At 43.8% G+C, this 22,429-nt stretch overlaps 5 protein-coding genes across 6 annotated transcripts in view; 4 read left to right on the forward strand and 1 right to left on the reverse strand.

The window, feature by feature from the left end:
* The first annotated feature begins 105 nt into the window (after positions 1-105).
* acvr1c (activin A receptor type 1C) lies at positions 106-5,655 on the forward strand. Its single transcript, XM_085920436.1, has 9 exons — positions 106-427; positions 2,077-2,307; positions 3,314-3,556; positions 3,644-3,874; positions 4,008-4,175; positions 4,247-4,403; positions 4,527-4,651; positions 4,725-4,855; positions 4,984-5,655. The coding sequence occupies exons 1-9, from the start codon at positions 358-360 to the stop codon at positions 5,107-5,109; spliced, it is 1,482 nt and encodes a 493-aa protein (XP_085776562.1). The 5' UTR covers positions 106-357; the 3' UTR covers positions 5,110-5,655.
* Positions 5,656-7,069: 1,414 nt separating this feature from the next.
* Positions 7,070-11,200, forward strand: cytip (cytohesin 1 interacting protein). Of its 2 annotated transcripts, XM_085920437.1 has the most exons (9): positions 7,070-7,490; positions 7,825-7,977; positions 8,822-8,859; positions 8,937-8,991; positions 9,111-9,213; positions 9,411-9,504; positions 9,574-9,640; positions 9,718-9,784; positions 10,101-11,200. In XM_085920437.1, the coding sequence occupies exons 2-9, from the start codon at positions 7,840-7,842 to the stop codon at positions 10,538-10,540; spliced, it is 1,002 nt and encodes a 333-aa protein (XP_085776563.1). In that variant the 5' UTR covers positions 7,070-7,490; positions 7,825-7,839; the 3' UTR covers positions 10,541-11,200. The 2 variants fall into 2 exon arrangements, with proteins under 2 accessions (XP_085776563.1, XP_085776564.1); XM_085920438.1 differs by lacking the exon at positions 7,070-7,490 and having other exon boundaries at positions 7,684-7,977.
* Positions 11,201-11,705: 505 nt separating this feature from the next.
* ermn (ermin) lies at positions 11,706-14,085 on the forward strand. The gene is made up of 3 exons (XM_085920742.1): positions 11,706-11,949; positions 12,360-12,557; positions 13,122-14,085. Exons 1-3 carry the CDS (start codon positions 11,706-11,708, stop codon positions 13,418-13,420), a joined length of 741 nt encoding a protein of 246 aa, XP_085776868.1. The 3' UTR covers positions 13,421-14,085.
* On the reverse strand, positions 14,072-18,399 carry galnt5 (polypeptide N-acetylgalactosaminyltransferase 5). The gene is made up of 10 exons (XM_085920741.1): positions 17,089-18,399; positions 16,856-17,022; positions 16,621-16,740; positions 16,335-16,470; positions 16,137-16,256; positions 15,930-16,047; positions 15,537-15,866; positions 15,389-15,469; positions 14,971-15,126; positions 14,072-14,732 (listed from the first exon to the last, which is right to left on the reverse strand). The coding sequence occupies exons 1-10, from the start codon at positions 18,009-18,011 to the stop codon at positions 14,592-14,594; spliced, it is 2,292 nt and encodes a 763-aa protein (XP_085776867.1). The 5' UTR covers positions 18,012-18,399; the 3' UTR covers positions 14,072-14,591.
* The window catches only part of LOC147051235 (uncharacterized), a 30,125-nt gene continuing 22,390 nt past the window's right edge, over positions 14,695-22,429 (forward strand). Inside the window, exon 1 of the mRNA XM_085920743.1 lies at positions 14,695-14,785. Coding sequence (XP_085776869.1) covers positions 14,743-14,785 — 43 coding nt within the window. The 5' untranslated portion in view covers positions 14,695-14,742. The remainder of the gene's footprint in view (positions 14,786-22,429) is intronic.

The following is a 22,429-nucleotide window of genomic DNA, read 5'->3' on the forward strand; positions in this document are numbered from 1 at the left end:
CCGAAATGACCAATATTAGTTTTATTTAAAAAAAAAAAAATCTAAATATTTTTTAGGGTTGTTGCATGTTCCAAATAGAGCAGTCAATCAAATGGCCACAAACACATGATTGTGTGTGTGTGCGCGTGTGTGTGCGTGTGTGCGCTGGCTTCACATGTCTCCATCAGTGGTGTGAGTTTGTGTAATCCTCTTACTTTCTCTCCCTGCAGGGGAGGGCTGCAAAGCTCTCGCTCATTGCGTCGCACACTTTCCTCCTCTCATTAGTGTGTGTGCGTGTGTCTCAATGTGTACGTGTGGACCGCGTGGAGCCAGCAGAACAGCAGTGTCCGGCCGAAGGGAGCCCATGCGGTCCTTGCTATGACTCCACCCGCCCAGCAGATCCTTCACACGGCGTGGATTTTGCTGTGTGTGGCGCAGCTGACTGCAGGTACCACACACACACACACACACACACACACAAACACACACACACATTGGAGGGTACCATGTCCTTTTTTTTTTTTGGGTGTGTATATGATTCCCATACAAGCATGACCTCTTTGCTTTACTATCTAAAACCATGAAGTGTTTCAAAAGTCACATGTCCTTGGATCGGTGTACCTAATGTGGTGTCCCGTGAGTCGACGGCGTTCTAGCGTACTCCGGAGGATTGATTTGCTTTTACTGTAGCTGAAAGGAACATTCATCAATATTTAACATAAGTTACCCGATGTCGACTGAGAGTCACTCGTGCGTTTTTTTTCCTCGACTGACACTGACAGCGGCGAGAGCGTTTAATTGGAAAGTGAGAGGTTATCGGTGTCAAGGAAGTGGGATGTCTTTCTCATTTGAAGATTGACTAATTGACAGTTTCATATCTAAATATATATATATATATATCCATCTACCCATCTTCTGCATATATATATATCAAATATTACTAATCTGTTTTGTCCTACTAGCAAGACACAAATAAAGCTGACACGTTCCCATTCCATATGGGACTAGCTGGTTCCATTCAGTATAATCATCCTGTCAGTCTCACATCTTTCATTTTCCTTAATTGTTGACTTGCTCTTGACCTGAGTTGTTGCCTAGCAACCGTCGGATGGATTTGGATGAGTTTTTTGAACTCCTTTGGGTAAATAACAAAGCTGATGAGGTCAAACCACAGAATTTGAAGAAGTGGCTGGGTTATTTTGACGTTTGTATTTTTGCGTGTTGGATTCTTTGCATGTCGCTAGCATGTTTCAGAAATAGACAGGCGTGTGCTGCAAAAAATGGTTGCCAATTTCAAGCTGTCAATTTGAACATGAATGAATAGTTTTATATGGTACGTGACGCGTTTGGTTATCTTCTGACTTTGACCAATCAGACGCAAACTCAAATATGTGCACTGCTATCCAATAGGAGAAGAGTATGTAGGTCAGGGGTCACCGCACATAACATCCAGCCTCCAAGGAACACGAGGGGAGCGGTCTGCTGGCCTGTTGGAAAAATATATCACCAGTAATGGGAAATTGTGATTTCCTAGGAATATTGTCGAAGGAATCATTCTAACATAAGCAGAGAGCAGCAGAAATTAAGTGCTCATTTAGTAGTTTTTTTTTTTGGGTGAATATCGCAATATTTAACACTCATGTCAGATTTTCATCCAGCGCATTGCTGAAATTGAAATATTCTACTTCATTGCTTCATTGAAGTTATGCGAACATGTCCAGTTGAATGAAATGACAGCGTGCGTCCATCATGGGTGGGACTTGTCAAACAAAGCCTGACAGCAGCTCCAAGCGGAACATGAGATTAGGTGGGTGTTAAACTAAGAGGCATTACTTGTGTTCCTCCACAGCAGCAGCAGCAGCAGCAGCCAACACCGCCGTTGCGTAACAGGTCTGCTTCCTAGCAAGAGCCAACCAAAAAAAAAAATAACAATACACATTCAGTATTTTAAAATAAATTCAACAAAACAAAATTAAATCAAATAAAAAAAAAAATGGGACACAAATTGACCCAAGTTTTTTATTTATTTATTTATTTATTTATTTATTTATTTATTTTTTAATCTGTGCCTCTGCCTATTTCCCGTTGTGGTCTTAGGTCTCAAATGCGTGTGCCAGCTGTGCGACAGCCAAGTGTGCGAGACGTCGGGCGACGGCGCCTGTTGGAACTCGGTGATGCTGGTGGACGGCCGAGAGGAGACCCTCAAGTCGTGTCTGTCGCCGTCCCAGATGAGAGGTCAGGTCTTCTGCTATAGCTCCCCCAACGTCTCCAAGAGGAACTGCTGCTTCAGCGACTTCTGTAACAACGAGACGCTGCGCTTACAGCCCGGTACGTTTTTGTAAGGGAACAAGAATGTTTTATTCATTATATATATATATTTTTTAAATAATCGGTCAATTCATCGGGTATTGAGATTTTCCGCCAATGACTGGAATCGGCCTCCAAAAAAATCTGTATGGATCAGACCGTACTAAAACCGTCCATTTAAGTGAAAAGGGGAACTAAACACAAGACATTTTCAGATGATGACATCTATACAATGCTCAAATTGAATCACTGCTCTGCATTCAATCGAAAATCAGATGTTGTGACATGCTACCCTTGCTGCCGGACTAAAATTGCGACTGTCAACACATATTTACAAAAAATATGGCTAGATAATAAATGACTTATGGTGGTTTGTAGGCGTCCTTGCTCGGGAAGTCAATGGCTGTGGGATTTCCCACTCATTGTGGCCCTGGCGAGACGAGCTTGATGCTGATCCCACTTAGATCCTGTGACATAACAGCGCTGGCAAAGGCTGGGCGACTGTCTTTAGAACCAACACACACACACACACACACACACACACACACACACACACACACACACACTCACACACATCTATTAATAAAACTGTCAGTCCGAGTGAATGGTCGATGATTGTTGAAAGGGATTAATTGCACCTGCACTTAGACAAAAGCAACCAATCGAAACTGATTGACTTATTTTTTTTACCCATGGTTGGGTTCATTATTGGGTTGAAGATCTTAGGCTGAAGTGGCAGTGGTGTTTGAGTACTGAAGTTAATGCGGTTTTAATGTCAACCTATCAAACCTGCTCTAAAAACTCATCTCGGAATTAAATGAATAAACAGAATTGAAGAACAGTCAGGATTAGTTGTCCAACAACTGAGCGTGTTGGACAGAAGCTTGTTTAGTATTTAGGTAAAAGGCTGAAGATGTGTTGGGAAACTGTGATGGAGTTCAAGTGCACGTTGGGTCATCAGCGCGTTTTAGCCAACGCCAGCACGTGTTTTGGCTAACGCTAAACTTGCTTTGCCTTTGGTGGACAGAGAGGCCTCTGGAAAGCAGCGACAACAGCCGGCTGCAGTTGGTGGCCGTGATGGTGGTGCCCTCTTGCCTGCTGTGCGTCGGCGTCGCACTGGGAGCCTTACTGGTGCAGCGCCAGCGCTGCCTCTACGGCCGGGCACGCAAACACGAGCCGGAGGAAGCCCTTGATGAACACATGCTCATGTCCCCCGACAAATGTCTCAAAGAGCTCATCTACGACATGAGCACCTCCGGCTCGGGATCGGGTAAGCTTCTCTTCCGATAATTCTTCTCGACTTGAGTTTTTTTTTTTTTTTTTTTTAGTTCTAGATTGTTTTGTTTGTCTTCACTAGGGCTTCCGCTGCTGGTTCAGCGGACGATAGCCCGGACCATCGTCCTTCAGGAGAGCATCGGGAAGGGCCGCTTCGGTGAGGTTTGGCGAGGAAAATGGCGAGGGGAAGACGTGGCCGTCAAGATCTTCTCCTCAAGGGACGAGAGGTCCTGGTTCCGTGAGGCCGAGATTTATCAGACGGTCATGCTCAGACATGACAACATTCTGGGTTTCATTGCGGCTGACAACAAAGGTAGTGTCTGGCTCCCTCTAGTGGCATGTGAAATGTTTCATTTTCATTCACACTTCAACCTGCATGTGGTTACGATAGTGGAGCTTGGAGAGCTGCTGGCTTTCTATTCTTCACGTACGTCCGTGTGTTCCAGATAACGGCTCGTGGACGCAACTGTGGTTGGTGTCGGAGTACCACGAGCACGGCTCGTTGTTCGATTACCTCAACCGGTACACCGTGTCGGTGGAGAGCATGGTCGTCATCGCTCTGTCTGTAGCCGGCGGCCTGGCTCATCTCCACATGGAGATCGTTGGCACACAGGGTAGGTCTAGCAAGCTAGCTAGCTATCCACATAAATCTACTGTACAAACACATACGCATTTCTGTCTGCAGGGAAGCCAGCCATCGCTCACAGAGACCTGAAGTCAAAGAACGTCTTGGTGAAGAAGAACGGCACGGCGGTCATCGCCGATTTGGGCTTGGCCGTAAAACACGACTCCGGCACCAACAGCATCGATATCCCCACCAACCATCGAGTGGGAACCAAGAGGTTGGCAATACGTCAGTGAACAGGCACTTTTTTACAACAGTATCCAGTCAAGAAAATGGATGGATGGATGGATGGATGGAAGTTTGCTTCATCTATAAAGCCAAGTCCTGTTGTCTTCTGCAGGTACATGTCCCCTGAAATTTTGGACGAGAGCATCAACATGAGTAACTTTGAGTCGTTCAAGCGGGCTGATATCTACGCGTTGGGTCTTGTGTTCTGGGAACTGGCCAGGAGATGTTCAGTCAGAGGTGCTGTGCTTTCCGTCATTGTCACATTCAACTTTTCCTTGTCAAACATCAACGGAAAAATATTTTCACGCAGGACTTCACGAGGATTTCCAGCTGCCTTACTATGACCTGGTGCCTTCAGATCCGTCTGTGGACGACATGAGGAAGGTGGTGTGCGAGCAGAAACTGCGACCAAACATTCCAAATCAGTGGCAGAGTTGTGAGGTGAGATTTGTGCTCATTCTGTAATTCCCTTTGCTGCCACAAGGTGGCGCCAAACCCCATAACCGAGGTCAATTGTGTCATGTCGGTCACAATGCTTAATGTCTCTCTCTTGTGTATTGACAAGCTAGGCTCTGCGCGTGATGGGCAAGCTAATGAGGGAGTGCTGGTACGCCAACCCCGCCGCCCGCCTCACCGCCCTACGCGTCAAGAAGACCACCGCCCAGCTGTCGACCATCAGAGACGTCAAAGAGTAAAAACATTTCTCCATGCTTGACCGGGACCCCCCAAGGAAGGTACCGTCCCGAGCCCACATGTTTTTTTCAGAATACAACCCAAGAGAGGTTGCTATCGGTGCCAAAGGATAGAATGAGATGCTTGTGGCATCTTAGCAGCACAGTTGTGGTGATTAGAACCAAACAGGTAGAATCCAAACATGACAATGTATAAACCTTTTGCTACCTCGCGTATTGAAGTGCCGGAAGATTGCTTCTAGTCGCCTTGTTGTGCCAACACGGTCTTGTAGCCAACGCAGGTGTTGGAAAAGGGAAGTAGTGTGCTACTCGCCAAGACAGCCATATTTACTTTTAAATAGCACATCTTGGACAATGTGTATGTTTTTTGCTAAGGATCTGTAATGAGAGGTGTGTTATATTTTGCACCCCAAGTCAACAGGGGGCAGCAGTGATCCAGCCCCCCCCCTAGTTTTTAATACTATTAATGTCCGTAAGAGTTGATTTACAGAACCTCTATTGGTTGAATACAATCTTTTTCACAGCTCAGAACAACATCCAATTTGTTTTTTTTTTTAAAAGAAAATTCAGTTGATAAAGATTTAAAGCTACCTCATTAAACCGCTAAACTTTCTCAAATGAAAATGAATATGTACTGTAAATTTAAGACACCACAGAAAAGAGTCTTAACAACCTCAAACAAATTTGTTAGATGAGGAAAAAAAAAAAGCTTTAGTTGTTCACCGCTAATCCCTGATCGAAAACAATGACGGAATATGTTCTCGAGATGTAGCCTCCCGGTCATGCTAGCTCACTATTGCCTCCTGAGGAGCACAGTGGAATTACAAGACAAGTTGGCCTCAACATTAGTGAAGAATGTCAAAAAAAGGAATTGTCTTCATATTGTTCATTTTGTGTTAAAAATTTGTAAGCATTCCGCTTCCCAAAGGTGCCGAATACTAATTTTTTGGGACATACCGACGGCTCATCCACGAATGTGAAATGTATGGATTTTTCCACTTTGTGATTTTATTTGAACTGTCAAAACCCAAAGTTGCCTGAACACCTGACAGATGTTATTTGGAATTGGGAAAACATCGCGCTTTAGGAGAACAACAGGTGTGTTGCAGAAGGAAAAGTGCACAGTTACTTGTGTGTTTTTGGACTTAAAGATTGAACTTGAATCTCTGAGATGTCCACATTGCGTTGAGCCATCCATTTATGTGCACTCGTGTTTAATAATGGAGGAACAGGACAGAAATGTAGCAAATGTAAGCACATTTTTTTGCAGCTTTTTGTCTTTTTAGCCTGATAAAAAAAATGCAAATGCAGTATTGACAAATGCACTTTATTTTTGCTTGATTTTCAATCATTCCTAACAAAGCTTTAAACTTCCATTGTGTCATATGTGCTTTTCCAGGAGAGTCAAGCATTGGTTGCTGAGGTTAGAAATGAATTCTAAAATGGAATGATTTTCTTTTAACACCACCAATAAAGATGAACACAACAGGCCAAAACTGTTGTGTTCATCTTAAATGTTTTCAATGTACTCACAAAGGTATATTTTAGATTTGACTGCTGTAGTAGTCTTTCCTGTGCATAATTGCATTGTCCTTTTATTTTGCACTATTTATTGAAAAGGAGCCAATAAAGTTTTGGAGTGAGTGACGAATATGTGGTCCTTTTTTGATTCAACATGACATAAATCTTTGTGGGTAAGAAAACCAACTTTAGGATTATTATCGGCCGTGACTCATTTTGTTTTTCTGTTTTCTTTGCAAGTTTATGACGTCCGTTAGACAGGAAGCCGATGCTCTGATTGAGTCAAGGAGCTCAAATGTGGTTTGAGTCGCTGTTCATGGGAAGTACCATTAAAAGATTTCCATTCATTCAAAAAAAAAAAAAAAGTTTGTGCAACACAGCATGACTGTGGTTTTCGAGATAAAATGCGGATCCCGAGCCATCAGTGTGATAAATGATCATTTCCGTCGTGAAGATGTTCCTAATGTTGTGGCCATGACATGAGCAAACAAAAGGGATCTTCCAAAAGATTATGCATGTGGATTTTCATCAATTCCATCCAAACTTTGATCATATAATGACGCCATGAATATTTCAGGGGGGGGATCTCATTACAGGGAGTGACAAATCTTCCTTTTGATCGTCCCCAAAAGACGAGTGAGTCTTTCCGCATGGAAGCACACCGCTAACACCTTCTTAAAGCTTGCAGGGTGCGCGCAGGTGTTTGTCACGCTTTGCTTGCCCCCGACACTTGGCGCAGCAAATTGCTGAGACTGCAACAAAAAAAAAAGGACAAGAACCATCTCGAGTGGAAAGATTGCTTTTTTATTTTCTCATCAGACCATGCAGCCGCAAGTAGACAAAGTTTACAATGAGATAAAAAGGTAAGTAGCTTAAAAAAAATGGAGTGGACCCCCGCTTACTCGCATTTCCTCACATGCATACTCACCTGTTTGCAGGTTAAAAAAAAAAACAGAACACTTTTTTTTTGTTAGCACAAATTCAAGAGCGAATCATGTTTGGCTTCTCTCCAAGCGCCACGCACGTCAAGTGACGTTGAGACGCGCTTTGACGCGTTGGGCTTTCAGCAGCGACGCGCACGCCTCCGTCAAACATTCAACAGCTTGCCAAACGCGAGCACCATCGATGCTCTGCAACAGCTCCACTTTTCCCCCCCTCCTTCTGTCTCCATCCTAATTTTCCTCCTCCGCCCTCCAGCGCCTCAAGTCCGCCATGAATCCCAGCGGACGTCCAGCCCAGGCCGGCGCGGAGAGGAAGAAAAGCTCCCTGTGGTATAGACGTTCACTGAGGGGCAGTAACGAGCACCACAGACACCGATACAGCAGCGACTCTTTGCCCAGAGCAGCCAAGGTAAGCATGCTTGGGCTCCATTCAGCCAAGAAAAAGAAATCAAACAAACCAACACGTTTAAGGCCAAATTGGTTTTAATTGAGTCTGTTTTGGGGTAAAATTAGGCCTGCTATAAAATATAGATTGAGCCTTACCTGAAAGTATTCAAACAGAAATGGATTTTAATTGATGAACAATGTATGCATTCATTATTTTGAAATTAAAAGCTGAAATTAAAAGTAGAAGGCACAAATATCTGTGGAAATGTTGGAAGGAAAAGTCGAAGGTGGCGGAATAAGTTTATGTAGTAAAATGCACATATTTGGAAATTTGACTTCAGTGCAATTTAGTTTTTCAAATGCAGGCAGTAAAAGTCAAAAAGCTGTTAGAAAAATAAATACTGACATATATTTGAAAAAGTATGTTTAGCACAAGTACACTGCACACTTAAGCATAGGAAATTGTGCTCTGTGCTTGGGTCTACTTTTAAAATAAAAGAAATGAATGTTTTGACATTAGATTTGTTTTTAAATCAATTTTGACATGCAATTAACTTATTGCTAAGCTATATCTTTCAGAATGGTCCTTTATTGAACAGTGGATTATCCCTGATTTATTGTTAAGTGTTCTCAACAACTGTGAATTTTTGTCCCAAAAGCTCGTGATTTCTTTTAATCTTATTTGTTATGTAACATTGCAGCATGAGAAGCCGCCCCCACACACACACTCCCTTAACTGTGAGCTCAATAGTGACTTTTATTATGATACAATTTTATTGTACAGCACATTGCAAACTCGTAATTTTGGTTCAAAAAAAGTGTCAAGTATGTACATCATTAATAAATTTCCATTTCTTGTTTTGCAGCCTAAACATTTCCTGGTTGACTATTCTGATCCCCAAAGGTAAAACATGACAGTAATATCAAATCGATAAAATGTGTTGTGTACAAACTGCAACCTTGACTTTTTGTCTTTCACAGAATCACAAATGTCCTGGAAAAGAAAGAAAATGAAACATTTGGATTTGAAGTTCAGGTACAGCTAAGCTTAGAACCCACCACCAGTTTAAGAACAGCTGCTCTAGCGTGCCCCAGTTTCTCCCCCAAAAAATTGATTTTTTTTTTTTGTTGATATGCATTTTCCTGTTATTACAGACTCACAACTTGCAGCTGAGGAGCAGCTCTGCAGTAGAAGTTTGCACATTTGTGAGCAGGGTAGAAGACAACAGCGCCGCAGAGACTGCCGGCCTCACCGCAGGTAAACGAGCTGACTTCCTCCACGTTTGACCTCATTTCACCTTTCTCATACTTGTCGTGTCGATTGCGTACAACTGCACATCCGTTATGAAAACTCCGCACGACGATTTTATCTGAGATAGTTTAAAAACGTGTCACCCTTTAAACGGGCCGACCGACTGATTACAAAATCGCTTGCTGTCATCCGTCTCTTCACAGGAGACGTCATCATTACCATCAACGGCGACAGCATTGAAGGATTCACTCATCAGCACGTTCTCGATCTGATAGGAGGATCGACTAACAGTTTAAAGTACGAATCCACCCTTAAGTGACCGGAAGAGGAAAACGTTTGTTAACGAGCGTGCTTGGCCCATCGCAGGTTGGAGACGGTATGCGGCAGTGTGGTGAAGTGGATCGAGCTGGAGAAGAGGGTCAACCAGCTAAAGGTGAGATTCTCACCTTAAGCTAGCAACACGGGAGCAGGATATTTGTAAGTGTGTTTTTTTTTTTTTCTGGTGCGTAGCGATCGCTGAGTGAGAAACTGCTGGAGCTGCAAGCGCTTACATTACGGGAACAACGCATCATCGGAGGTGAGATGGGTTGGGCTCGGCTGTCAGACCACAGCGCTTCCTTTTTCACACGCGCTGACATCTGTCGTCTGTGTATGTGAGCAGTTGAAGCGTGAACTTGACATTTGCCGTTGACTATTTACAAATTCACAAAATCAAGTTCATTCAAAGCACCACTGTAGAGACATAGCTAGCTAGATAGATAGCTAGCTAGATAGATAGCTAGCTAGCTAGATAGATGGCTTAGCTAGATAGCTAGCTTCATAGATAGATAGATAGATATCCTTCCTGTACTAAACTTTACACATACAGATACATTCCTGTCTTCCGTCTGCAGGCACTTTGAAAGAAAGCAACCTCTCAACGGATTCCTCCGAAGCTCAGAACTCACCGGTGGACCATCGTAGCCTCCGCTTTTCCAGCGGCAGCAGCTACAGGGGACTGGTGACGGACGACAGCGACCAGGGAAGCGTGTTCGGGGACCTGAGCTCGCCCAGCCCCTGCAGCGCGGCCAGCACCACCCAAGAAGAGCATTTCTTCTCGCGCAAGTATTCCTCCAGTCATCTCCATCACACCATCGGCCGGTCCAGCAGCTCCAGTCTGGCAAGCAGTAGCGGCAGCAGCATCGGCTCGCAGTCGCCTACCTGGGATAGGGCCAGGATCTCCTCTTTGTTCGGTACCCTGCCCAGAAAGACCAAACGGACCAATGTTCGGAAAAACATCCTCAAGTTGATTCCTGGACTGCATCAGAGATCGGTCGAAGAAGAGGAGCCTTAAGGGGTCGTCCTTACGCAACACCACTATCACACCTCAAAAACAGAGATCCGACTCAAGCGGTGAAAACAGGATTGCTCATTCTGTAGCACATCCATGCTACGATTTTTAACACCGTACGACTGTTTCTACTCTCGTCTCTTGTTTTGCCAAGCACCCGCCATGTTCACTGGTTTGTAAAAGGTGGCACAAAAGCATTATGAAAAGTTTTGAGCATGCACTGATTGACTGTATCTTCACAAGTATCTTCACAAGTTCACAAATGTTCCCTAATGTCATTTTCTACAGCATCCTACTAGCTTGAATAAAAGAAAAAATGTGTATCTTGCTCTCATCACAACATGGCCGCTGTATGCACGTCAACCGCAGATGTTGTGTTCACATAGAAACCGGAATTGTATTTAAAACCCAAAACAGACTCTTGCACGGCATCTATGCAGGATGTGGCTACGAGATGTTATCACTTCTGTTTTCGTTTCTAAATAGGAGTTGATATCCTGGGTGGGTTTTGATTGACACATTTGCAGTGGCAAGAACATTGTTTGACTTACTTCAACATGGCACCAAAGTACTGCAATGGAGCTCATCAACTCACTTCAACAAAGCTGAGTTAAACCAAGATGGTGCCAAAATGCAGCATGAAACAGAAAAAAATGAAAACTGCTTGACAAAAAGATAAAGGCTTTAGAGCTTGAGTACTAAATGAGTGATTTATTTCAAGTTAATAACCGTCTTTAAATGTTGTGACAGCTGAACCACAATGTGTGATTTGACTGTACATTTTTTTTTGTAAGAAATCTTTCAAAATGTTGGCAAGACTGCCTCTAAGACTTCTGAGAAGTACAGTATAGTAAACCTATGGTAGAATGTTAATCGGTCACCCAAGAAAGATTAAGGATTGGGTACGGTCGCTGTAGATTGTGAAGCTCGAGTCACAAAGAGGCTTTGTTGGACCCTACAACAAAACCTCTGTTCATTGGTGAGCCAGCGCTCACAAACGATTACGTCGGGGAGAGGACTGCCAAGCTTGACCTTGCACTACCGACTTCAAGCGTGGCATGGAGAGACTAGTTAAGAATTCGAAGGACAAGCCTAGATGTTGCATGTTCGTTCATCAGACTGAAGGATGTTAACTTTATGAGCCAAGGCCTATAAACGGTTCTAGAAGATGGAGATGCAGGAGAACCCAATGTTTCCAAAGTCTGTGGCTCCCCAAGCTGAGTTGGAAGAGGTTGTAATAGCGTCGGAGGTACTCGAGATCATTTGCGGATTCGCCCCAGAGACCAAGCGCCACAACTCGGAAACGGAGGACAGAGATGTGTGGACGGTGGAAGAAGGAGACGATTCGGTATTCTACAGTGATGAAGACCAAGCTGAGGAGCATGGAGGACCCAACAGATCTCCAGATCCAGGCAGGTGCAGATGAGTTTTTAACAACCATGGGGTGAGTGTTGCAGAAGATGGAAAATTTAGGTCAATTTCCATAAAATATCTGGTAAATTAAAAAAAAAATCCTCCCAAATGTTTTTTTTTATATTAAATTCCCATAAAATGTGTGATTTATTTCCAGAAACATTTACTTTGTGAATTTTGCAGTGGAGTTGTGAAGTAGCACACATAGCTACGGTTTTTTCATTGCCAACGTCATCTGGTTTCCGGGTTGGGTCACGTGATGCTCGCAAGGCGCGCACCTGACGTCAATTAGTCGGCAACCGACGGAGTATCGGACAAAATGGCAGCCGCAGAGACTAATTGATTTAGCTGTTAGATTCGTGATTGGACTATTGGGGACACGAATTAAAATTCGCGGACTTTTCTCCAGAAGCGGCGAGAGTGGACCGTCATTCTTCAGAGAGAAGTGAGGAGGCCCAAGTCGAAGAGCCATGTGAGGAAAACCGAGCCGAAGAATTCGAGGGAGATCCCGAGACTCATGCTACGGATGTGACGGACTCTCCTGATCTTCGCGCCGTTTTGAAAGACGAGCAAAAAAGTCCCGAGCGGAGCGAATCCTCCGAAGAAGGTAAGTACGCAGGCTACATTTAAGCTTTATTTAAGCCGGTCGGTCAGGTGAGAACCATTTTTCGTTTACAGTGACGACCTACTCAACCGGCAGCGTTTATATCAAAGTGACAAGTGAAAAACAATAAAACCAACATATCAAACCGTCCGAAAAATCGTGAACACAATTAATACAGCGATTCATGTTGAAAGTGATTAAAAGTCGTTTTAAGTGAAATAAGTTCTGCCGAATGTTACGTTTAAAGAAAACATTCGACCTTTGTGAGCAACGTGTGTGTCTCAAATGATATCTAAAATGATAACCTAAATACTTTATTATCTCAATGCCATTTAAAGAGGACATAATAAACAGTAGTACTGGGCCTAATATGGATCCCAGAGAAACACCTTTGAGTAAGGAAAATGATCTAAGAGATGACCCTTAACCCCCGCAATAAACGACCAATGCAATAACTTCTGGAGAAGGCCAGGCAGCTCTAAGAAAGTCCTAGAGGAAAATAACTTTGCCAAAATAGTCATGTTCTACTGCTCCCTTCGTTCTACCGCCTATTTGCTTTCATATAAGAGGACCAACCAGTTGAGCAGAAGCAGTCAGCTCAGGACAAGAGCTTCTCTAAGCAGCCGAGCTCGAGCTCCGATTCGGAGGACCCTGAAGTCCGCCATCGCTCCGCGTTCTCAGGAGACCCAGTCACTGCTTACTCCACTCTTCCTCTCCCCAAGAAGTCTTCGGACAACCTGGCATGCCAGGAATCCTTCAACCATCTCGCTGCCTCCAAATACAGCTCCGTATCCTACCGCAAGATCCGGCGAGGAAATACTCGCAAGAAAATTGAGGAGTTTGAGTACATCTTGATGAATTTGTAGTGGAGGCAACATCTGTTTTCACATCTAACTTCTAAAATTCAGGCTAATTGATAATATGATTTGTTTCTAGCTTTCTTAGCATTCTTCGATAATCAGCAGTTGAATCTAAATTGGTTTCAACAAAATGGTTTTTGACCAAAAATTGGAGGAAAAAAACCTTATTGTAAAAAGAAAGTAACTTTGACCCTAATATTTTGCTTTTGTGACAAAGCAAAAACAAGACAAAAAAAATCAATTTTAATGACAAAATGGTGTGACAATTGATAGTGAGTTTATTTTTATCAAGAATTTCAAGACACTGTTGCTTGAAAAGGCTTGATGTGTTTTTTTTAACCTTTTTTTTGTGGGTGCACCTGTCTGATTTTTAGTGCTCGCTGAGCCTGCAGACATGATTCTACCTTAATTTTCTTTGGGCATTATTCAAATTTTCGGAAACTGATTTTATTTTAAGTGTATCACATGACTTAAGCAACTGTCCGGGATGCTGGAAAGTTGATTTTGTGGGGGATTTGCGTCACCTTGTGGCGACTTTCCCAGCAAGTACAAAAAACAGGAATGGTAAGGGCTGGTTGTGAAGGTTTTATGGTATGGAGCATCTACACATAAATGTACTATACTTATTCTACACTGTAAGATGATGCAAATGTGAAATAAACACATGACTGCTATTTAATCTGGATTTCTGGTCATTTTATTTGCACATTTTTTCCCAAAACAAACCACAACAAACAAATTCTGCCTCAGATTCTTATCGTTTCAGGCAAACAGCGCTCTCTTGTGTCAAAAACACAACTGTACAAGGCGAGCATTCCAAGCACCCGATTGATGCAGCGTTTAAAACCACAGAAGAGCTCAAGTAAACCCCCTTAAAAAAAAAGTAACATGTCCAGTTCTTAACCGTTTTAGACAAAATTCAATTAAAACGTTTTCAGTTACCATTATGTAGTCTGAGACATTCACAGGATACAAACCAGGCATAAAAGTTGTTTGCTACATTTTGTGTAGTTTTTTAAAAAAAAAAGTCAAACTCAACCACATGGGTTTAAATTTCAAGAACCCGTAAAGGCAACGGAGTGGTTAGAAAAAGACGGCGGTCTGTAGAAAAAGGTCATGACACCATTGCACATTTTCACTGTCCCTGCGTTACATTAAAAAAAAAGAAAGGATATTTTCACTCGGAGTAGTAGTTTGTGAACTGCCATTGCTGGAAGAGGTTGTTGGCGTTGCAGGGGGCGAGGTTAAGGGCGGCCCCTTTTGCTGCCGCTTCCAGACACATTCGCTTGGAGCCCATATCCACCATCAAGTGCTCAGGCTGAACAAAGATGACAGAGCAATCAGGATGTGACGCGATGTTGCTGTTGACAGGTAAATTTTGACACTACCCAAAAAAAAAACCCCACCCTCTTTTTTTATTATATTATTATTTCAACATGACATGTAAACAAGCTTTGATTGACAAACCGATTTTAGGACTCAATTGTCAAGTCTCCGCTTGTACAGTGGCAAACATCCAGTCTGGCTGGAAATTCGTGTCCCAAAACGTAACTTACCAGTTTGGACTGGGAGTATTTATGTAGCCAGCGTTTGTGGCTCTTGCGCCCGTCGCCGCATGGCTGTAAAGTCAACGAGCTTTGTTTGGCGTCGGGCTCCAAGCACACATCCTGCTGCCGGACCTGCTTCAGCCACGTGTAGTTGAAGTGCTGACTCTGCAAAGACAAAGATAGTTTGAAGAAAAAGCAAGAAAATTTCCGATTCTTTTTGATAAGAGCCAAAAAAATTTGAGCTAAACAAAAAGTTCACATTTATGCTTGAGTTGAACCTTTTTGTTAAATTATTGTCAAGGTCCAGCTCATTTGAACAATCCCCATTCGCAAATGTTTACGTTTGTAGCCTCCGCCCATTTGCTCGAGTCGCCTTTGTTCTCAAAGTAACCGATTTCCCGCATAGCCTAGCTTAAATTAAAGCTACCTGACTCCCGAGATGACACGTGTCAAAGACGAGAACGCCGTTCTGGATGGAAAGACAACTCCTCAATCCTCGATTGAAGACCTGCACACAATGGGAGAAACCTCCAGAATTGAGAATTTAAGTCCAAGCGGGTCACCGCTGGACATACCAGACCCGCGGCTTTGACTAAAGGAGCCTCCAACTCGGGATAGATGTTGTCCAGGTACCACTTGAAGCTCTTGCACTTGAGCTTGTTCCTCAGCTGAATCTGCTCGCTCAAGTTGCCGATGTCCATGAGGGGACTGTCCAGCAGGTGCAGGTTGCCATGGCCGTAGAAAAGCTCCTTGTACTCGTCCATCCACACTTCGGCCACCCGGGCCAAGTTGCGCTCCACTGTCTTGCGCCGGTCCATGGGGAACTGGTACGGGTTCTGCTCTCGGAAAATGTGCCCCACCCGCGAGCAGGGGAGGATCTCGATTTGGCCCCCGCACATCCAGACCTGTCGGAAGGAACACTCGATGAGGCGGCCGACAGCTTTGGGTCCAGACTTTTTGAGTACTACCTTGAAAGAAAGCTCCATGTTCTCCCCTCCCCACACCTCCAGGCCGGGATCATAGGCGCCCAGTTCATAGAAGTATTTTTTATCGATGGAGAAAAGCCCTCCGGCCATTACAGGACATCTGTGAGGAAGGGAAATCGAACCGGGTGAACGACAGCCAGGAAGGGGAGGAAGAAAGAAAAAAAAAAGGCGAGAGGGTGTTTTGGGTACCTGATGGGATCGGCCGGCGTTATGTTGTTCTTCTTGACATACTCTTCTGATAGGGCGTTCCAGCCAAACACGAGAGGCCAGTGGAAAATTCCTCTCTGGAAGTTGTCAACCAGCTTATAACTAAGGGGAAGAAAGAAACTTGTTTGGAATTGGTGCCCGAGAACCCAAATTCATTTTCATCTGAGGGGGGGGGGTCACCTCAAGTCCTGGTCGCTGATGACTTCGATGACGGGACAAGGCACCTTGGTGCGGTCTGTGCGGATGCTCTCCAACAGAGGCTCCAGCCAGCCCACGTTGCATTCCACGTGCGAGTCCAGGAAAGTCAGAACGTCACCTGAGAGCAGAGCAAATGGCCAAGTTGACCACAACAGTTAAAAAAACGTTTTTCAATTTTTTTCCAATTGTTAAAAATGCACAATAACTAAAATTGGCAAAAACGATTATTAACTAACTAAAATAATTTCCAATCAAAATCAGAGCGTACCTTTAGCAACAGCCGCTCCAGCCATCCGGGCCCTGATAAGGCCTTGACGTTCCTTCAGGTGAATGACTCGGACCTTGGGGAACTTTTCCATGTACCTGTCAAGGTTATCCTTGAGGTAGGCTGAAAATCAAATCAAATATTCTGACGGATGACAACTGAAATCAAGTAATGACTGAAGTAACTCAGTAACATTCTATAGCAAGGTCATCAGTTTTTAAGGTCACTCCAAACTCACGTTTTTTGCTAAAGTCATCCACGAGGATGATCTCCTTGAGGAGATGCGGCGGCGACCGATTGAGGACGCTGTGAACTGAGCGTAGCAGGGTGGACCACACTTCGTCCACAAAGCAGAAGATCACGCTGGTTGACGGCAGGTCGTCGTGGATCATGTTGCCGGTGCAGCTGTTGGAAAAGCAGTTTTGGGTAAAACCACGTGGAGTGTAGGGGGGGGTTGTGTGTGTCTCTCACATCTCAGGCCTGGTGTCGGGAAGGGCGCGGTCCAATGGGATCAGCTCGCTTAGGTAGACATTAAATTGGCCCTCGTGCCACCTCTTCTTCACTAACGAGTTCATTTGGCTGGGGACCGTCCCCGCCAGACCGAACTGGCCGACAGCTTTAGGATTTCTGGGGGCCTGAGTCACGTCGATGGACAGAACCTGGTGGACACTTGCCTTAACGGAGTGGGTATCTCTCACTTGGACCACTTTGATGTCGTCCTTTAATATCTCTCCATTTTGTTCGTCCCCCTTCACTGAAGAAGTGTTGCGCGGTCCTTCAACAGGAAGTTCTTCAATTTGTTTCGTCTTCTTCCCAGGTAGTTTTTTAGCATCCTGGTCCTTGGACGCCGGAAAGCTTATAGTTGGAGCTTCCTTCACAGGTTCGAGTACCTTTGCTTTACTTGCAATAGAGTCCATTTTTGGTGCGTCAATCAAAGACAAACTCACAGGCTGTTCAACAACTGCATTTGGTTTAACCTGACTGGCATCATCTGGAACAACTGCATTTGGTTTAACCTGACTAGTGTCATCTTGAACAACTGCATTGGGTTTAACCTGACTGGCATCATCTTGAACCTTCTGCATGTCCTCACCGGGTACTTGCACCTTTTTCCGACGTCTGGAAAGTTGGACCGGTTGGGAATTCGTTCTGTCCAGGTTTTCGTCCTCCCCATCCACCAGCGGCTCCCCTAAACCCCCCTGGGTGACTTTGTCCTGTTGCCTGGCCACCGCCTGCTCGAGGATCACTTTCTCCCTCATTAGACGACTGTTGGCGTCACCGTCGGACATGCGGAGGACTGCCATGTCCAACAGCAGCCAAATGACAGAAGCCACGAACACAAACCCAAGGAGCCTCCTGCTGCTCCGCAGGTACCTCCAAATCGGTATCATCATGGGGAGGGGGAAAAAAAATGTCCAAGATGTCAAAGTATCACATTGAGTGGGCGGCAACTGTCTTCTCGGTTCAAGTTTCTTTTCAACAAAGCTGTTAGCTGCCTGCGTGGCATGCTACAAATCACTCATGGGACGGTCAGGACAGTGTTAGTCGAGTATCACAACAACGTCACGGGAACAACTTATTCCACATCAGCGTGTCCCGACTTCCGATCGTCGCAACAAATCCCAAAATGTCATTGCTTCCCCCCAACTCACTCAAAGTCGCATACGTCGTCATGCATGCGATTCAATGGTTAGTTCACGTCCAGGTTTAGCGCAACTCTGATTGGGCAAAAAAAAAAAGCCCCGAGGTAAAGTCAAGGTAGCGTGCAACTACAACAGGAAACCAAGCCTTTGAATTTCAAAATAGAATTCTGGAAGTTTCCAGGCTCACGCGACATCAAACTGTCTAGAAAAGGGCGACGTCTTTAAAACCAAAGCGGGCTTTCTTACTTGTTGTCAGAGCTTGAACTTTTAACCTAACCTCCAGTCGATAAGTTACTTGTGACGATTTATGTTTTCAACTGGCAAGACAAATGTACGCAAATACATGTTGCCTACTATTTACTAAAGAGTCTGGTAAGACCTGTCGCGAATTCCGTACTCCGTGATGGCTTTAAAATGCAGCCTTACTTGTTAAGAGCCAATTATCTCGTTCTGGTAAACTTGGTGAACTATTGTTTCTGTTAAACTGGTCGTGCAGACTCAACGGCAAAGTCTGTCTGTCTGTCTGTCTGTCTGTCTGTCTGTCTGTCCTCATCAAACCCATTTATACTAATCTGTATTATTTTACATTCGTATCAAATCTATTCTACCTAATCCATATTATTCAGTCTGATGTATCCTATTCCTGCCATTGAATCTATTCCATTTTAACCAATGTCATTTTATATCTAATTTGATGTAATATGCAGTAATTCATCCCCAATGTCTGTCTGTCTTGGTAAAATAGGATAATAACGCAGTTGCTGAGGAGACATTGTGTTCCAACCCAACTAAACATAAAAATAAGATTGTACTTGCATCCTGACACTCCTCAGTCAGTCGTAATATTCCAAATAGTTCACCCATTGGCAACGTTTACACGGACGCATTTATTCAAGTTAAAAACCTGACTGAATTAAAAATCCTTCACGCACACACCTCATTTGGAGTATCAAGATTTTATCGTGACTGTGAGGGGTGGTCTATGATACCCTTTATTGATACAACTGATCAGCGGCCTGAAAACACTTGACCCGACATTTCTGAACAAACTACACAAATTATTTTTTTCAAGTGGAAATGGACAGAGCGATGTTTTGTCGACACGCGAGTGGCTATAGCTTCTTCTCCTACTATTTGCCATATTTGTTTCATCGGATGAAAGACATTTTGTAGCAACTAAGACACACACCCAAGGCGCGCATCATCCAGTATATACCGTATGCAGGCGGGCCCACATGTACAATCGCATTTGTAAAAGGCATGTTAGTGCAGCCATTAGACGGCGATTAGTGGAGACGACCACAGGTTTCCCTCTTCATCAGCCGGCCTCTCCGGGGAGTCCCCCTTGGCTCCGTGCAGACTATTAGCAGCGCCATGAGGAGGGAGGGCAGTCGGGGCTCCCGCGGTGGCTGCCCTTCGCCGCACTACACACGCTTTCATTAGTGTGTGCGAGCGCCACGATTGGCCTCGGGACGAGCCCCCGGGCAAAGTCTTCGGTGCTTTCATGGGCCGCAAAATGTATTCATGTATTCACACGGTTCAACATACATGATGGCATCATTAGCTCAACATGTAGTTGGTGTTAAATTGAACGGGTTGATGAGGTCGGGGGGGGGGGGGGGGACACGGAACGTAGTATGTGCAGAATGTAGAAAAGTTACGTTTCCAAGTTGTCAATGTGGAGATACTGTCTCTATATTTGGCACTGGTATTGTGTCATCAACAGACTTAATTAAATCATATCGTCATCAATTAAAAAAACAAAACAAGAAGTCTATTATTTTTACATGATAAAAAAAAAACAGATGTTATTGGTTCTCCATGTAGCCAGCCAGATATAGATCCAATCAATAAAAATGGTGTCCTGGAAGGTTTAAAGAGTGCTGGGTCATCAAAAGTTGCATCATTTCTAATAAGTAACACAAGTTGACATGACTTGCGACACAAAGGATTACGCTAAATGGTGATTTGACTCCGGCTAGTGTAAAATGAGCCAAACGTGGGCTTATGATACTTTTTAGAAGCCGTTAATTAGGCCTCCCAATTACATGTACAACATGCCTCGTTTACACAAGGGTCATGTTTTGCTAACACAACACGCTTAAGTCTGACCCACTGACATTTTCATCTCCAAATTATGCACATTGTGCCAATTAGATTCATTAGAGTGTTTGTTAAGAAATATGGCTCGGGGAGGTGGTTTTAATATTTAGCTATGTGATGTCATTTCCCTTCATTGTAAAAGCCAATTTGTTTCATCACTGTGTGATGGATGCAGTTTGTTTGCGCCACTAATGAAATATGATTAGAATTAGCGCATGTACAGCTTGACAGATGTTCCTTAATTGTGCAGACCTTTTGCACGATTCACTTTAAATCAATTATATTCCCAGTTGTTTCTGTTTGTGCTCAAAATATTGAGGGGGGGAGTGACCGATAATTCCAATGAGCAATTATTCCCAATTTGTGCTAATAACACAAAACACACAAACAACTTTGAGACTTCCTCGAGACCTACCGCCGAGCGAGTGCGGTCGGCCCGGCTTATTTTTTATTTTCAATTTTAATTGTCCTCTAATGTGCTCTAACGTTATAAATGTCATCAATCGTTTACTGCATCTTTTGAGTATGCAGCAGTGACACATTTAATATAATGTCCGCTCCCTCAATTTATTGCTTCTTATACTAATATTTGATCAGTTCAATCTTTAAATGATTTTACAGCCCCCCCATCATTTTCCATGGCTAAGAGATGAGCACACAAATTTACTATCGCTGCACCGATTCGCCACCAGATGGCGCTTTTGTTCTGTTACTGTTTAAAACAAAGTGCAATTTGGCTCCCATAACCGGAGTACCTTTCTAAATAAAGGAGAGGAAAATATACTAATATGTACACTTATATTTGTAGTGTTTTACAGTATGCAGTCATAATTTGTTTAATTAAAAAAAAAAAAAATGAAGAAATGTGTTACATGTTTGTCGACATTACCGCATATTGTTCAATCAGTTCAGTCTCCATCAAAATTGTGCATTGGATCTCATTATATTATGCGGGTACACTTGGATACATTCTTTCTGAAACATAATTCTTATTTGTATGAAGCCAATGTTTTACCCTGTAAGCAAAAACAGCAGGCCTTTTGAAAACATGCGCACCCTTTTGTGGCTTTCCTTTCAGGTGACATGAAGCCGATGCTAATTTGGCTGACACCGGACATGACTTAATGTCCGACATAAAAAATAACTACATCATTTGTCTCCGTCCAGAAGGCTGACTTGGCATGGACAGCAGCAGGAGGCCTAAATGTCACTCTGTAATGAGTTCTGGCCAAAGGTACACAGTTAGGACAGTGCCCGCTGGCACCTGGGATGCCCACCGGCTAGCGTTTTAGCCCACAGCCATTTGGACCGGGCCCGTCCCCCCCTTTTGCTTTGCTACACGACTAGCATCGAAACACGCGGCAAAAAGTTTCATCGTGGTCAAGTTTTTGCGTATCTTCAGCGGCGAATAATTTGAAAAAAGTTTGTGGCCACCTCGAGCATGTGCTAAGCTAAGAAGCGTCCAAACACAACACCCTTTCGATGACGCAATCTCACGTCGTTAGTTTGGTAAAGAATGGATCACGAAGGATGTCAAGGAACTCGACTGCCTTTGTTTGGCTGACTCTGAGACAAATTGGCAACATGCTGGCTTTATTATCTCAGAAGGCCCAGAGAGATGAAGCGCTAGGTTGTAACCGGAATTAACTTCCCATTTCCCGCTGAACGGAATCAATTTCAGCTCCTTTATGTTACTTTGCATCCACCTTTTGTCTTGTTGCCCAATCTTTGGCGTGTTTCTCTCATTCATCTGTTTTGCCCTTTGCTTGATCTGATAGCATTAAACATATAATTAAGTCATAAAGGATGGCGACTGATGAGTGGAGCAGATGGTAATTGCGTCTTACATTTGAATGAAATGATATGCATTGCGACAATTTACAGCCTTCGCCTCATATTTTATTCAGCAACCTTTTTATCTCTTTTCCTGCGGAATTATTCCGCAATAAATTTAGACATCTTATCAATAGCCCGAGTGATAGTGACGGCAACGGGGGAAGAAATGAGGCCGCGCTTGCTTTTTTGCGCTGTTTAAAATAATTTTCCATAATAAAGGAGCTATCGGA

The sequence above is a fragment of the Syngnathus leptorhynchus genome, chromosome 9 (assembly GCF_054491065.1).
Source record: "Syngnathus leptorhynchus isolate UIUO chromosome 9, UIUO_Slep, whole genome shotgun sequence".
Lineage (NCBI taxonomy): Eukaryota > Metazoa > Chordata > Actinopteri > Syngnathiformes > Syngnathidae > Syngnathus > Syngnathus leptorhynchus.

What these genes read in the sequence shown, in the direction of transcription:
- acvr1c (XM_085920436.1), top strand. Translation starts at nt 358, where the DNA reads ATGACTCCACCCGCCCAGCAGATCCTTCACACGGCGTGGATTTTGCTG. An exon ending in CATTGCGGCTGACAACAAAG is followed by an intron (nt 3,875 to 4,007) that starts GTAGTGTCTGGC and finishes CGTGTGTTCCAG; the next exon opens with ATAACGGCTCGTGGACGCAA. An exon ending in GGAGATCGTTGGCACACAGG is followed by an intron (nt 4,176 to 4,246) that starts GTAGGTCTAGCA and finishes TTCTGTCTGCAG; the next exon opens with GGAAGCCAGCCATCGCTCAC.
- galnt5 (XM_085920741.1), bottom strand. Translation starts at nt 18,011, where the DNA reads ATGATGATACCGATTTGGAGGTACCTGCGGAGCAGCAGGAGGCTCCTT. An exon ending in GGATGACTTTAGCAAAAAAC is followed by an intron (nt 16,741 to 16,855) that starts GTGAGTTTGGAG and finishes TTTGATTTTCAG; the next exon opens with CCTACCTCAAGGATAACCTT. An exon ending in ACATGGAGCTTTCTTTCAAG is followed by an intron (nt 15,867 to 15,929) that starts GTAGTACTCAAA and finishes TCCTTCCGACAG; the next exon opens with GTCTGGATGTGCGGGGGCCA.
- ermn (XM_085920742.1), top strand. Translation starts at nt 11,706, where the DNA reads ATGGAGATGCAGGAGAACCCAATGTTTCCAAAGTCTGTGGCTCCCCAA. An exon ending in CAACAGATCTCCAGATCCAG is followed by an intron (nt 11,950 to 12,359) that starts GCAGGTGCAGAT and finishes ACTTTTCTCCAG; the next exon opens with AAGCGGCGAGAGTGGACCGT. An exon ending in GAGCGAATCCTCCGAAGAAG is followed by an intron (nt 12,558 to 13,121) that starts GTAAGTACGCAG and finishes CTTTCATATAAG; the next exon opens with AGGACCAACCAGTTGAGCAG.
- cytip (XM_085920437.1), top strand. Translation starts at nt 7,840, where the DNA reads ATGAATCCCAGCGGACGTCCAGCCCAGGCCGGCGCGGAGAGGAAGAAA. An exon ending in CATTTGGATTTGAAGTTCAG is followed by an intron (nt 8,992 to 9,110) that starts GTACAGCTAAGC and finishes CTGTTATTACAG; the next exon opens with ACTCACAACTTGCAGCTGAG. An exon ending in GGATCGACTAACAGTTTAAA is followed by an intron (nt 9,505 to 9,573) that starts GTACGAATCCAC and finishes GGCCCATCGCAG; the next exon opens with GTTGGAGACGGTATGCGGCA.